Source organism: Tachypleus tridentatus, chromosome 13 (genome assembly GCF_004210375.1).
Source record: "Tachypleus tridentatus isolate NWPU-2018 chromosome 13, ASM421037v1, whole genome shotgun sequence".
In the NCBI taxonomy this organism is placed as follows: Eukaryota; Metazoa; Arthropoda; class Merostomata; order Xiphosura; family Limulidae; genus Tachypleus; species Tachypleus tridentatus.
In genome coordinates, this window is record NC_134837.1 from 28,312,127 (window position 1) to 28,329,023 (window position 16,897).

At 35.3% G+C, this 16,897-nt stretch overlaps 1 protein-coding gene across 6 annotated transcripts in view; it reads left to right on the forward strand.

The window, feature by feature from the left end:
• Positions 1–16,897, forward strand: part of LOC143240536 (transducin-like enhancer protein 4) — a 146,939-nt gene that overhangs the window by 19,929 nt on the left and 110,113 nt on the right. For 4 of the 6 annotated variants that reach the window (XR_013021809.1, XM_076483122.1, XM_076483120.1 and 1 more), the window contains 2 exons: positions 12,388–12,504; positions 16,511–16,585. Coding sequence is in view for 5 of the 6 variants with exons in the window: in XM_076483122.1 (XP_076339237.1) it covers positions 12,388–12,504; positions 16,511–16,585 (192 nt within the window). In the remaining variant the exon portion in view is untranslated. The remainder of the gene's footprint in view (positions 1–12,387; positions 12,505–16,510; positions 16,586–16,897) is intronic. The other 2 variants (XM_076483125.1, XM_076483121.1) reach the window with 1 other exon arrangement.

A 16,897-nucleotide genomic window follows, 5' to 3' on the forward strand; every position in this document is an offset into this window, starting at 1 on the left:
TAAATGTTAAATCTCCAAGTTTGTTTGTTTCTACAGCGAGTTATAAATAATCTTTAACGTAAAGCTATATAATGGACTGTTTCCATTCAGCTCATAGGGAATCGAGCCACGGATTTTAGCATTATCATACTTTGAACTTACCGCTGTCCTACCGTGAAACAGTAAAGCATCTCCTGTTTTAAATTTCATGTTTGCTGATACAAGTGTGATTAAACAACAGTTTAAGAAAACAACGATAATACGAAATCCTGCTTTAAAACGTAAATTTCGTTCAAGAAATGTTTTTGTACCATGATTTACCCGTGTACACGTCAGTACATCCACCCCCCCCCCCACATACACTCTAACTGTATAGCTTTCGACGGCTTTCAACATCGTTCAGCTAGTACAACGGCAAGTCTACGGATTTATAAATCTAAAATCAGCGGTTCAATTCCCCTCGGTGGGCTCAGCAGATAGCCCGATGTGGCTTTGCTAAAAGAAAACACACGCTTGAACATCATTCCAAAATATAATTTTTGTTCCCACATTTGTTAAATTGTTGTATTAAAATCGCATCATAAATATTTTTAGGATGTTGAAGTTAACATATAAATATATTAAAATAAACTTAAAACCGTTTCTAAACGCCGAAGGTTCATTGTTAATACCTTGAAATTAATCTGCTGGTGGCCGCAATTTTTCTTCAACATTAATTTTTTTAATCTCACATTAAGCCCTCTGGATATTGTTTCCTGTGCTGAAAACAGTTTCATTGATATGATGCTTTTTAATGAGGATAAACTCCTTTTAATACATTACAGATGACGATGCACGTGAAAACTCCACGTGCTTTATCTAGGTTCTATGTAACTGCTTTTTCTCCCTTGCTTATTTAATCAAGAAGGAAACGTTTCAAGCTGTTGCAGTATTTCATCGCGCGCCGAGAAAATCGACAATAAATTAAAATTCGCTAGTTTCAGCTTCTTTTTTTCTTTTCTTCTCGCGGCGGACATCAAAAGCACTTTTAGGAATCGGATTCATTATAGCTTTTTAACGCGCCCTTCAAAGGTAAAGTTTATGTATGGTTAATTAAGTACTTTTGTAATTAGTCCCCAGTAGTTCGGTCTTTCCGAAAGCAAATTGTTCGCCTGGCGCCAAAGTCAACCATGAAGCAGCTAATGGCTCATTCAGTTACAAAGTAAAAAAAACCTTATGATGGTAAGACTGACCAAATCGATCAAAGAAAGAGAACATTGTAACGATCGAAAGACGATGAACTAACTGGAATAATGATAGATTATTATGCTGGTCATATACAGTGTGTGATATTGAAAGTGTATTAATCCAAACATGCTCACTTTAGGTTCAATAACATCCTTCGTTTGTATTCGCGCACATAATTTTTTTTTTTTTTTTACTTATTTAAGAACTCATAAATTCTAGTATATTGTTTGTTTGAGGCTAAGTACAAAGGATATGCAATGGGTTATCTGTGGTCTGCCCACCGCGGGTACCAAAACCCGGATTCTATCGTTTTAAGTCCGTAGACATATCACTGTGTCACAGGGGAGGTTCAAGCATACTAAACTGATTAACTAATACAAAGATAATTTAAATAGGTTTTTTTAAAAAAAACTTTTTTGCGTTGTTTTAATGGGGAAAAAAAAGGAAAAGCAGCAAAATATCCAAAGGACGCTCAGTCTACTGGATTATAATTATCAGTGACCTATAATTGTTAGGTTTGTCTAATACATACATTATCCTAGTAAGGTTTGTTTGCTTGTTTGTTTTGAATTTCGCGCAAAGTTACACTAGGGCTATCTGCGCTAGCCGTCCCTAATTTAGCAGTGTAAGACTAGAGGAAGACAGCTAGTCATCACCAACCACCGTCAACTTTGGGATGCTCTTTTATTAATGAATAATGGGATTGAACGTCGCATTATAACGTCCCCACAGCTGAAAGGAGAGAACGTTTGGTGTAACGGGGATTCGCGCGACTCTCAGATTACCAGTCGAGCGCCCTAATCACGTGGCCATGCTTGACCATTCCTAGTGAGGACAGATCTCAGAATCACATGGTTGAATGAGCTGCCTATTGTTTAGGTGACGTTACCATTCGATGAGAAGGCTGTTTTCGTATAATTCCTTCATAAGGCGCGTGGATAGGGCGCTCGACTCACAGGTCGCAGGCCTGAATCCCCGTCCCACCAAACATGCTCTCTCTTTCAGCCGTGGGGACGTTATAATGTGACAGTCAATCCCACTGTTCGTTGGTAAAAGAGTGGCCCAAGAGTTGGCGGTGGGTGGTGATGACTATCTATTTTTCCTCTAGTCTTACACTGCTAAATTAGGAACGATTAGCGCAGATAGCCCTAGTGTAGCGTTGCACAAATTTCACAATAAATAAGCAAACGCTTCATAAAAGGGTAGCTTTAATTACTTTAATTTAATTACTTGACTGTTTAAGAAATATCGTTCTTTAGCTCTATTAAAAAATAAAATTCACAGGAAGCTGAGATGGGCGTGACTACGTGGTTGGCGTGCTCGGACTAGAAATTCGAAGACAGAGTTTCCGAAAACGGCGCAAACACGCGCTCATCTATTTCTATTCATGGGTACACTATCATCCTCACTGTTCGATTAGACAAGAGTTGTCGGTCGTTGCTGTTGACTAGCTATATTCCCTTTAATCCATAAGCTCAAAATTAAGAAAGGGTATGCGCTGGTAGCCATTTTGAAGCTTTCGCAAGATTTTGGGACAAACAAATTCTGTAATTAGAGAGTTATTGGCCTTAAGTAGCCTGCGTAGAATACGTTTATTTTATATGAGAAATTTAAGGGTTGACATCAGTTTGCTCTCCGCCCCAACAAATGCTAACGAGGAAGCCTGATTTTATTAGGAATGACATTAGCATTTTACTTTCTAAGGTGGTCCAGCATGGCCAGGTAGTTAAGACACTCGACTCGTAATCTGAAGGTCACGGGTTCGAATCCCCGTCACACCACATATACTAGCCCTTTCAGCTTTGGGGGCGTTATAATGCAACGGTCAATCCCACTATTTGATTGTAAAAGAGTGTCCCAAGAGTTAGCGGTGGGTGGTGATGACTAGCTGCCTTCACTCTAGTCTTACACTGCAAAATTAGGAATGGCTAGTGCAGATAGCTCTCGTGTAGCTTTGCGCGAAATAAAAAACAAACTTCTTAAGGAAAAGTTTTGTATAAATGTGAGATTACATTTCTTCGGAATACGCCAGTCTTAATGGAATATCGCCAGAATAATGTTTTTAGCGAGTAAAAACAAAGCAAGCAGAACTTTTATTTTGACGTCATTTTCCCTTGTTTCCTTTTTGTTGTTGTTTTTACGTCACGCAGTTTAATCTCAACAGTGATTTTGGAAGGTATTTAGTATTAATTATTACCCAAAATAAAGTTTGTTTCATGGTATTTATATAAATAAATCATCAATTGTTAAGTACTTAAATATATTTACTGAGTTTCAAGAAAAAATCTCCAAACGTTTTTCACTAATAGAACCTCCATATTTTAACTGTAGGCTTAACGAAGCCGAAAATTAATTAAAAATTTATAATCACGTAAAACCATTTTAACACATATTTAATTACTTTTACCGTTTAATGGGCTCTAATAGCTGGTCCCATAGGCTCGTATGTAGCGTATACTCTCTTTGGCTGACGTGTTCATCAGGATAATTTATCACTATTTACCACGATTATTGTATTAATCCACAAGGGATGTTTGTCGACCAAGAGTATAAAGGTAATTAAGGCAAACGGCAGAAAGATTAACAAGTATTGATTAAGTGTAGTAGCTGTACACGTCTGTGGTCGGCGTCGTCAAGCGGGAGTGAAATTATTCCTAATTAAACTATAATTTTCCATGGCTGTGAAGGCTTTTAATGCCAATGTATTGTAATGAACAGTGTACATCCTGGTAATTAAAACATCGTAACTGACTTCCAACAAAGACACTTTCTTTATTGTGTCATGAATTGAACTGGCAATTGGATTCTGAAGATTGCGTATCATTTTCTCATACTTTTGTTTAAAAACAAACATTTCATGTGTGGGCTAGGGAAGAAGTGCCCGTCAATTACTCTGGGAAGTAAATGGGCGAATTTTTCAAAATACAGAAATGGATATTTCAAAAAATATGATTTCCTTGTGCGTAATTCTTTATTCATTGAAATTGTGATAAAGAGTTTGTTTGTTTGTCTTAGTAAAAAGCCACATTATATTATCTGCTGTGTACGTCGCGGTGAATCGAACCCTAGATTTTAGCATTTTAAGCCCGTAAATTTACTGCTGTCCCACTATGATAAAGAGATAAATTATCTCCTAACAATGGTTCTCAGATGACGGGTTCTTATTAAAAGTTTAAGATGTTTAGCAGAAACTAGATAAAAATCAAACTTTGAATAGTAAACTACAGATCTTTCAATGAACTAATAATACTAATAGATTAAATTATAATGGCCGATTAAATCATTTATTGAAACTAATGGTAGTAAACTAAATACCGTTCACTATCCGTTAAATGGTATTCGTGTCTTTTGAAACCCAAATAATGATTATTTAGTGTTTTAAATAGTAAACTGTAATAGTCCTTAACTAGCATTATAACTAGTCCTGGTGACATTATATACATTCTCTATCATGTACTGATAAATATAGAAAGACGAAACAAACTGTGTTGGAATAGATAATATTGCTATCTATTTCAACACAGCAAACTAGAGAAAATATTCCATAAAGAATTATACATTGTCTAGCATTAAGAGCACAGGTTAATTTCTGTGGCAGCGTTCTAATCACTCTTTGTACTTGTGTTACACGCGTATTAGCTCAGTATGTTTTACTGACTGTGTTTTGTGTGAAGAACTGTTTGTTTCTTTGGTTTATTTTTAATTTCGCGCAAAGCTACTCGAGGGCTATCTGCGCTAGTCGTCTCTAATTTAGCAGTGTAGTTGTTGTTTTGAGTTTAGCACAAAGCTACACAATGAGCTATCAGTGTACTGCCTTTTACGGGTATCGAAACCCAGATTTTATCGTTGTAAGTCCGCAGACATATCGCTGACCCACTGAGGGGCTTAGCAGTGTAAGACTAGAGGGAAGGCAACTAGTCATCGCCACCAACCGCCAACTCTTGAACTACTCTTTTTACCAACGAATAATGGGATTGAGCGTCACATTATAACGTCCCCATGGCTGAAATGGCGAGCATGTTTGGTGTAACGGGGATTCAAATCCTCGACCCTCAGATTACGAGTTGAGTGCCTCAACCACCTGGCCATGCCGGCCCACGTATGAAGAACTACAACATGTTTGGTCTTAGTGTAATATTGGCTTTTAAAGTGTTAAAAAAAATAAAAAGTTATATTTTAATCAGTAAAATTCCTTCCTGAAGGAGTTATTATAATTGTTTGCTGTTCTTTCGACTCCCATGGTATTTCTTTCTATATCACTACTCTGCTTTCTTTGGGATTTTCTTCATCACTTTCTTGTGGTGAGTATGTATTTGTGTGTGTGTGTGCAGGGCCTGTGGGGCTTGGGGAGAAACTGAGAAGAAGAAACAGACGTCTGTCAGCGTTAACTGGAAGGAAATAAAGGCCACGAGTCTCTGAACACATACATCTATCATGCTTCGGCGCTTCTTCCGTGGTGATTGAAAATAGTGTATCCATCTATTGATCGTAGTTCCAGAGAGAAAAGACCATCTTCCCGGGGATTCATTCCGGTTTTTCTGACAATTGCTGCCAAGTCTGACTGCTCCTGCTTAATGGGATGAAGTCTGTTTGGATAAGTCGCATCATGCCTCTAATTTTCTAGCAGAGAACACTATAATAGATTGCCTCTATGTCTCAATGCCAGCGAGTCTTAGATTAGTGAGGGCTTTGTTTGAGAACAGAAATTACAGACAAGACCCCTTGTAGACTTCTGAATCCCTCACGTGTGTAGTAATTGAAGAGCAATTTCCAGCAATATGAAGAAGTTTGCAGTAATAAAAGTACTTTTTATTTAGACATTGGTTAGCCATGATTGTAATACTCGAAACCATCTCTGTATTTCATAACCAAAAATATCTTAGTATTTTTATACTAATAAACTTAAAAATACATTTTCACTAACGTATATTAAGGAGTTATCTATAGTTTTATGTAACGTGTTTTGTACAATTTTCTATTCTGAAAGAATTTAAAAGAGAGCTCACAAAGAACAGTCTCATTTTTAATTATCGTAGTTAATTATTCGATTAAAGGATTTTGATATCGCTTTATACACCCTGTTAAATAATAGGTTCAATTGAGATAAATATCAAGATTTACATCTCTGAAAATTCCAGCCTCTTACAATTGAACATATTTACTCACCCTCACAACAGTACCATTTCATTATTGCCTACTATATTGGAATGGCGTGAATAGTAAAGTTTAACTAACTTGAAATGAGAGTGTAAAACCATATTTAATGAATGTGTTGATAGTTGAATGTTATTATAGTTTATTATCAAAGGTTCATAACTTTTTAAGTTAATGTGTTGAATTATAAACACAGAAACATTTTACCATTATTCATATGATCAAGCTCAGAGACGGTCAGATTCTCGTTAGATTTCTAACTGAATTTTCTTCACGTGTGCATTCCGAGATGTCGATTTGTTTGTTTTGGAATTAATCACGAAGCTACACAATGTAGTGCTCTACCCACCACGGGTATCGAAACCCGATTTCTAGCGGTGTGAGTCCGCAGACATACCGCTGTACCACTGAGGGGCTCCAATCTGTTTGATCCGCAACAAAATTACACTAATAAGGACGTCAGTTCTCCATTTGGGCATTCTGAGCGACTCTTCTCCAAACAAAAGTACATTGGTTAGGTATGTTAATTCTCCATATTTGTTTTCTAAGTGATATTATTTCCAAATTTATGTAACACTTGAAAAGATGTATATATTATTTTTATCTGGGCATTCCAATCAGTCTCTCGCCAAATACACGCTGTTGTTAAAAAGAAACATCAACTTTCATCTAGGAATTTGTAATTGCTGCGCCATATCACCATGACAGTGGTGGAGCCTTAATTTTTTACATATGTGGATTTGGAGCAGCTTCTCTCCAAATTCACGTGCATTTATAAGATATGTAACCTCTCCACCAGGGAATTCTAATTTCTTTCACAATACACTTACATTGATAAGGTTCACAACCACTTCAACATGGCATTTCTAGCGGCTGTCCCCTGCTGGTACAGCGATAAGTCTATGGATTTACAACTCTAAAATCAGGGGTTCGATTCCTCTCGGTGGACTCAGTAGATAGTCCGATGTGGCTTTGCTATAAGAAAACACACACACTCCTAGCGGCTGTTCCACAATACAGTTACACTGATAAAGTTCATAACCACTCCATCGTGATATTCTTAGTGACTGTTCCAGAATATACTTTCACTGATAAATTCATAACCACTCCATCGTGACATTCGTAGCATCTGTTCCAGAGTACAGTTACACTGGTTAGGAATACAGCATTTTCTTTGGTCATTCTGAGCAAGTGACCCCATAAAAATACGAACAGTGCTTATACAAAATTTACATTTCATCAAAAGTTTTACCGTTATATTGTTAAATAAACTATCTTTCACGTAGAATATATGAAGTCTATAAAATATAAAGAAACTCATATTCTCGTGACCCAGACGTGAGTGCAGAGGAAAACAGTGCCAGAGTAATACGTTAATCTCAGTGAATAGCTATGGTAGTATTACCCTTGTTAGTTTATTATGTAACAGCGGTTAGAACAGTCAAAATATTCACTATTTTTACTTAATCGAGAAACTGGATTATGTCCAGGCTTTTCTTATTTCTTAACCTAGTGTAAAGAAAAGTGGTTACTGTTAAAAGGCTTAACTGATACAAACAAAGCTTTGATGAATACATAGTTTTGTACGCTATCTGTTATAATAATACACCAGATTTTGTCTGTCGTGAAAATGCGTGAGCACCTCACTATCTAAATGCAAATATGTGTGCTTATTTTAACGGTCGTAAACAAAAGGCAGATGTAAATATACTTTAGTACACGTTTTGGTACAACATATTAAAACCTTATCAAAGTTGTTAAAAAAGGTCTAACGTCAGGTCGTAGAATAACATCGTAAGTTTGTTTATTACTTGTATAAAGTACGGTAAAGTTTAACTCTAACTAAACTAAACAGAAAAAAAAAGAAACGTATACAAATTACAGTGTTAATTTATTGGTTTATCGAATATAGACAGTACTTAATAAAGGTTTAACTAATGTTAGGCCTTAGGCAAATGGACTTCCTAATTTTTGTGTCTGTGATTAGAATTATTTTATATTCTTCTAGACATTCCATATTTAATGAAATAGTGCAGCAGTAAAGACGGTAGTTTTCCCCCAGGTGTCTCTTCTAGTTCATTTATATTAGTGGTATTGAAGGGATTTTCTTTAAAATAAACTTAGTGTTTTAAATGGTTTTTGCTTTTTTTTTTAATTTTGCGCAAAGCTACTTGAGGGCTATCTGCGCTAGCCGTCCCTAATTTAGCAGTGTAAGATTAGAGGGAAGGCAGTTAGTCATCACCACCCACTTCCAACTCTTGGGCTACTTTTTTACCAACGAATAGTGGGATTGACCGTTAAAATATAACGCTCCCACGGCTGGAAGTGCGAGCATGTTTGGTTTGACAGGGATTCGAACCCGCACATTCAGATTGGTTTAAAATGGAAAATACAATACTTCACCCCTTTTACATTCACCATTCAAGAACTTGTTCAACGAATATGTAGTCTCGCGGGTTAATATTGAACTACTAGAACGTATTAGGTTAATATGTTTGTTAAACACTTGAAACCGTTACCTTCTCAAACATTGGGTCGGGGTAGGAAATAAATAGTCAATAAACAGACTAGTTCATTATGTCGGCGTTCAGTGAAGGTTCGCTCTAAAAACAAGATGTTGTAAGTTTGTGGAGTTAATATATCGTTTAAATCACATTTTATATGTAGAATAACATGACAAACATAGATGCTTCTAATTAAATAACTAGAGATTACAGGGTGTCAGAAAAAAGAAAAAAATAACAAAAACCCTGCAGCGAATGGTTTCCAAGCGACAGAACGTGCCTAGAATTTACAAAAACAAAAATATGTTTAGGTTATTTCATACAATACTAAAACTACTACTCAAGTATATAACTAAATTTCGTACTTTTGGTGTTTGGTATGAAACGTTCCTAAATGTCTCACTTTAAATAGTTTTAACGGCTCTGGAACAGCGTGAATATACTACAATTAAAAATCTAGTTAATTCTGGTATCACTCTGAATTTTGTTCCTCAATGTCCAGTGAGCATTGAAAATGTAGAAGCCATTTTACCATATGTTATTTTATTCTAATTATTTCTATAAGTTTGCTATTTGTATGAACAAATCGTAGAGTTGTAGTTATCACTGATTCGACGCCATTTTTGGTAAAAATTGCTCAAGCTGACGTCGTTTTGAATACTTGTTTAAATAAATGCAGTTCATCCTTTCATTTAAACAGCTCAATTCTTCGGTCATTGAGCAGGGGAGTTATGAGCGATTTTGTTATATTAATGCGCCCATTCTAGTTCTTTAAAAATGGCGGATCATGCTCTGTGGATACACCATCAGTCTCCACGCGCAGTAATGAACGTGTTTCATTCACCGTGGTGTTTTACTGATAGCTATAAGTAACGCGGCAAATTGATGAATAGCAACGTGAAAGTCTGCTAATGAAGAGGTTCACACTTGTCTGTGTTCCGGAGGACGCAGAGACGAAGCGCCGTAGTTTCAATATGATTCTACGTTAGTAGTGGCCATTTTGCCAAGTAGCCTCGTAATTGCTCTTGCAAAAAGAGCTCGGTGTGTGTTCTTTTGTGTGTGGAATTCGATTACGCGGGCAGGAAGACCAACCGTGATCTAGTTAAGCCTCACAAGAAGTAGGGCCGCACAGCCTCACAAACAAAAACCTCTAACGGGATTGAAATCGACAGAGAAACGAGAGCGAGACATGCCCTGCCTTGCTCGATCATGTGTGAAAACAGGCTTTCTGATGTACGCTTGTTGATGGAAAGCTTCGATCCATGCCCTTAAATCATTTACCGCCATTATCCGCTCGTCCGTAAAGTCGAAGGTTTTCTTTTGAAAATAAAAAGCATAAATGCGCTTAAAAACCAGCAAAAAGTTTTTGTCTGTAAAAAAAATGTTTTATCCATTACTTTTTAATTTGGAAAGTACTATATTTTAAAAAGAAACAAAAAATAATATGTGATAATTATAGTAAATCAGTTTTAGAGTATAAACAACTCTTTTTGTTGTTGTCCTAGGTTTTCCTGTCGAAATGTTTTCAATATAACAAAATATTTCACCGAATATAATACTGAATGTGATCCAAAATACAGCGTATTTTGAAACACCAAACCCGATACATGCGTATATTTTAATGTATTATATTTTCGTAAACTACTTACATAATGAGAGGGCTAAGGTTTCTGACCCATATATTCAGAAGTGTACTCTGATTATGTGTGGGTGTTATACAAGACATAGTTGTTGGATTTCATTTGTAAAATATAAAAAAAATATATATATAGATAATTGAAAACAGAAAAATACTTACTTTAAGTCGATTGATGGATAGAATACCGAGAGTACATATTACGTATGTGTTTTCATATAAATATTCGAAACGACAAAACACCTTCGTTGTAACACGTTTATTTCCTCTTTTCGTAAAGTTTGGTATCCGCAGTTTCTATCATACGTAGACTTCCAACGAACTAATAATCTCGAAGTTCGGTTTCGGTTTTAATATCGTATTTCCTAATTGACATGAACCACCATAGAAGAGTTGAGCGAAACATAGTTACTAACTGAAGAAGTTTAGTTATACCTACACACTTCTAAACAAATTCAGAGATTAAAATGGAGAATGTTCTATAATGTTGCAATCTCCAATAAAGTGTTAATGTTATAACAACGAAATTAACGATTACTACATTACTACAACACTTACGAAACAGAAAACTTCAAGCTACAATGCATACAAGTCTTACTGAAGGCCATCCCAGTTAAAGAAATAATACAGTATTAGAATATTCTGGTGTCACTAACTGTTAACGAAACAATACGGTGTATAAAATGATATCACGTCTGTAGAAATGAGCATTTTAAGAACTCTAGTATCACATCAGATGTGATATAGCAGAACTGGACAGGACTGGTTCGAAGGTTAGGAAAGTGATCAGACAGAGCAAGTTTCGTGCTAGGTTAATTAGAACGTGTACAAGGATGTGTTCTGAAGAACTAGTGCTCCAAAGTTTATTGTCATCAAACTACCAACTTGTTATCATACCGGTCGGATCCACTTCCATTATATTTAGTTTCATGGTTGCGTTCAGTATCAAACCTAGCGAATAATTTATATGCAAAATACACAATAACTTTAATAGCTACACGTTAAATGAATAGTAACATAATGTTGCTTTTGTTTATATTTTTGTATATCTTGTACTTTAACCAGTGACGACGAGAAAACCCACTTGCAAAGAAAAATATATATATGTAAAAAACGACTGGTTTAGGTTGAGAAAAATTTTTATGTAGAGGAGCGAACAATGTTTCGACCTTCGCAAAATTAAGGAAGCCTTACTTATACAATAACTCAAGCCCAAAATATACCAATACAAAGGAACACCTTTATACCTATATTAATAAATATAATCAAAATTTAAGCACGCCCTCTACATTCCTACACTCAGTTACACAACCCCTAGAAACATGTGGTCAGCTATCGGTCACTTACCTCTTTCTTTTTTTGTGAACCTGACGATGACAGAAGAAGGTCGAAACGTTCTTCGCTCCTCTACATAAAAAACTTTTCTCAACCCAAACCAGCCGTTTTTACATATATATTGTACTTTAATTTTTCCATGCCTGTAATCAACAAAGTTATGGACCCACAGGTATGTCGTGGTGTTGACAAATGTGTTTTAAAGTTGGTGAAATAATATTAACCCTATCCGTAACTATCGAATTAAGTTTTTTTTTTTTTGTTTCTTCTTACACAAACAGAAGGAATTGTTTTGTTTACAACATAACACACATTTTACCATCTGTTACGACTTCGTGTCATTGTATCCATAAGAACTATCAGATTTAAAGATGTATAATTTTAAAAGTAATTAAAGAAAAGAGATTTTATGGAAATATATGCGTTTGCTAATTATTTTTTCTTGATATTTGTGAAAGCCAAGTGACATGTAAACAATTTTGCATTATTATCCGTGTGGTAGACAATCTGTAATTAATAGTCTCTTCGTTTTTTTTTTTTTTTTCTTTACAGACCGAGATAGCAAAGCGACTTAACGCAATTATCGCTCAGATTCTACCTTTTCTATCACAAGAGGTGAGTTATCGTGACGAATTATGTTCATACAGAAAACCTTTTTTATCACAAGAGGTGAGTTATCGTGACGAATTGTGTTTATACAGCAAATCTTTTTTATCGCAAGAGGTGAGTTGCCGTGACGAATTGTGTTTGTCTATACAGTAAACCTTTTTTATCACAAGAGGTGAGTTATCGTGACGAAGTGTGTTTATACAGCAAATCTTTTTTATCACAAGAGGTGTGTTATCGTGACGAAGTGTGTTTATAAAGTAAACCTTTTTCATCACAAGAGGTGAGTTATCGTGACGAAGTGTGTTTATAAAGTAAACCTTTTTTATCACAAGAGTGGAGTTATCATGACGAAATGTGTTTATGCAATATTCTATCACATGTAGTAAATTAAAGTGACAATGTATGTTTAAGTAGTAGAGATTTGTAAGCAATATCACTCACTACCTTACGCCCATAGTGTAATTGTTGGACTACTTTAATAATAAAGGTAATAAATACTGCTATTTTAATGTGGGTACTTTTTGATAGTAAAGCTACATCTGCTGTGTCCACCGAGAGGAATCAAACCCATGACTTTAGCATTGTAAGTCCGAAGACTTACCTCTGTCAACCCTTGACTTTAGCATTGTAAGTCCGAAGACTTACCTCTGTCCCACTGGGGCACGCGGTGTTGATGTCTAAGTTTACTATTATCTATGGTATGGATTAGGAGTTGTTGGTTTTTTTATTAAATTCAACAGTTATTTAAGGATGGTCCTTATAATTAAAGTTGAATTCCTGTTTTGGGGGGATTAGGATGGGGATAGTCTTAGCTTAGTAAATACACGTACGTGTTCTTGTAATGTTTTTATAATAATATAAAATCCTGATTTTAGGATTGTATTAATAAATTCGTTTTAATAATGTTACGCTGTATATTTTTATAATTGTGTTTTAGGATGGTTCTAGTAAATGCGTATTAACATTGTTGTGACAATTTTTATAAAAATGCTCGATTACTCTCGTCAGGGCCCGACATGGCCAGGCGGGTTAAGGCGTTCGACTCGTAATCCGAGTGTCGCTGGTTCGAATCCCTGTCGCACCAAACGTGCTCGCTCTTTCACCCGTGGGGGCGTTATAATGTGATTGTCAATCCCACTATTCGTTGGTAAAAGAGTAGCCCAAAAGTTGGCGGTGAATAGTGATGACTAGTTGCCTTCTTACACTGCTAAATTAGGGACGGCTAACGCAGATAGCCCTCGAGTAGCTTTGCGCGAAATTCAAAAAACAAACAAACAAACTCTAGGCAGCCGCGACCAAACCGCTCTTACAAATGAGGGCCCCAATGGCTCAGCGGTATGTCAGCGGACTTAAAACGCTAAAAACCGGGTTTCGATACCCGTGGTGGGCAGAGCACAGTTAGCCCATTGAGTAGCTTTGTGCTCAATTCAAAACAACAACTTACAAATAAGTTGTTGTTTTTTTCCAAGTACAAACCTTTAGCTCATAGTTCCGTCATCTCTTGAGCGATTTTGGATCTAATTACAGTTTTGAACTAAGAAGGTCAAACCAGTTTGATTAATGTATTTGACCACGTCCAAGGTCTCACAACTTTGTTTTTATAATTCTGCCTAAAATATTTCAATTTGAGGGTAAGCTGGAAATAAAATCGAATCAACTGTACTCCCGCTTGGTATCGCTGACGAACAAAAATATGACTAATAAACAGTTGAAGGTCTCATAGATTAATTTTCTCTAATCGTGGCTAATCCTGCCTAAAAGAATTTAAAGTACCGGTGTTATTGAGGATATTCTCTTGTTTTAACATGGTTTTTGAGTGTTATATTTTAACAGTTTTAATAATTATGTTTACATAAATTGTTGTGGTAGCTTATAAAATCTGTACAGATTGTTATGGTGATTTTTAAAATCTTCACAGACTGTTTTGATAACTTTTAAAATGTACAAACTATTTGTGATGACCTTTAGACTCTACATAGATTGTTATAATGACCATTAAAATGTACGTAGACTTTTATGATTACTTTAAAACGTACATAGAGTGTTGTAATGAAATTTTAAACTCTACTTTAAATGTTTTAATTACCTTTCAAATCTACATAGACTGTTGTTATAACCTTTAAAATTTACATAGACTGTTGTTATAACCTTTAAAATCTACATAGGCTGTTGTCATGACCTTTAAAATCGCGATGTAGAGTAGTTTTAGTTGTTAATTTGGATTACATTATCAAAATATTATTATAATTATACTTTATTGTTTTAATTACTGCTAGTAGTCACATTGAATCAGTATTTTTATGTACACAATTGAACATGTGTTTAGGGTTTATTTTCATAATTTCCTCTAAATAGCGTTCTTATAATAGGCTTATAATCATGTTTGTAAAATGATAATTAAAATCAAAGGTACGTCAATCTTCCTTGTTTTGCAAATAATGCTTAGAGGATATTCACAGAGGTTAGTGTGTTTCACTATAACATTTACCTAAAAAAAAAAAAAAAGAAAATGGTGTGATTACTTAGAATACAAGATGTTACAAGAGAAGTTGCTGAGTGAACGTGGATAAAAATCGATTGTAGGGTTAGGGTTCAAAAAATAAGACACTGTTTATCGACAACAAAAGAACATTATTTTTCGGTCAACAGTGGCTGAAGAGTATTTCGGAGAACACGAAACAGTAGAAGTCCGTCTGATGTTTGTTCTTCGGATTTTCAACTGGTACTGAATTCCTAGGGACCTACTTTGTCCACCAGAAGACGCTGTTTGAATTGGCTTTACCTCTCTCGGGGATACTGTGTTGAAAAGTAAACGGTTTGTCTGATTCTGATGATTCCTTGCCAGCGAACCAAGTCAATATTTACTGTCTTAGCAAAGAAAACGTGGAGGGCCAATTTCTGGACAAATATTAGCTCCAGATCATCCGTGATTAGTTTAATCTATAGAGACCTTCGATCTGTGTTCTCGTTTATCAACCAGTTTTCAGTGTTTCTTTTTTTAATTAGGCTTGTCTCATTGTTCAAAAGTGAAGTCAGAATAAATGTAATCGTACACAAGTCAATAAAGTGTTTTCATTTTCCTAAGTCCGGAAAATTCTTTGGGTATTGTTCAAATATCCGTAATAAATGCAGCGTATTCGTATATCACCAACACACCCTCAAATTATGTTGAATAATACAACTTAGAAGAAAAACAAATTCTGAAGTACACATTTTGGAGTTCTGAAATACATCAGATGTCATATTTTATTTTGTCTATAATGTGGTTTTATTTTCAGTTATTAATATTTGTCATTGATATCTTAGATATTAATTCAGTCTTATTCAATACTTTTCCAGAATAAATTAGACCGATTAAAGTATTCGTTATATTAAACTAATTCCAAATTCTGATTATCAACCAGTGTAAGCCTGGCATGACTAAGTGAGAGTACAACGTGAGATTCACGAGTTCTAATTTCCATCACACCAAAAATGTTCGCCCTTTCAGCCGTGAGGGCATTCTGATGTGACTGTTAGTTGTTAAATGAGTAGCCTAAGAGTTGACGGTGGGTGGTAATGACTAGCTGCCTTCCCTCTAGTCTTACTCTGCTAAATTAGGGACGGCTAGCGCAGAAAGCAATCGTGTCACTTTGCGCGAAATTAAAGAAATAAACAAGCAACAAGTGTATACAAGGGTATTAAAAGAACATAAGATGTAAGTGGGGAAAAATATAACTTTATATTCACAGACGAAAACAAAAATGTACAAGTTTTTACGTGTACATAAAAATGCACAGCATACATAAATTACACACAAATGGGAAGTTTTGCTACGTTGAAATGTTTAATTAAAACCTTTATTATTGGAAAAAAATATTTAATAAATAAATAAAGCTCTTATTATGAGTAAAGAATATTGTAAATATTTTGTTATTATTACTAAAAGTATTATTAATAAAGCTTTTATAATTATTGCAAGGAATATTGTAATGAAAGACTTTACTATCGGTAAAAATATTAGGGTTGTTTGTGTTTATCATTTTAAAATACAATTTGATTTTATATTAATTTATTTTTCCGTTAGCACCAGCAGCAAGTCGCGGCCGCAGTCGATAGAGCTAAGCAAGTAACCATGACAGAACTGAACGCCATCATTGGAGTGAGTTTCCCATTTTATATTATTTTTCAAAGCAGATAAAGTATGCTGGGCTAGAATTTTATGTTATTAGCCTTATGTGTAGACTGCGATCATTGTACAGTTCATGGTAGCCACCACATGTATCGAATATAATATCTTTTCATCTCTGCTTTCCCTGTGTAGCAGCTCCCAGTGGCTCAGCAATAAGTCTGAAGGCTTATAACGCAAAAAACAACAACAGCAAATTTCGATACCCCTTATAGGTACAGAAGACATAAGTCTACAAACTTATCCTATGAATTAATAAGGCTTAAAAACCTTAAGAAAAATTAT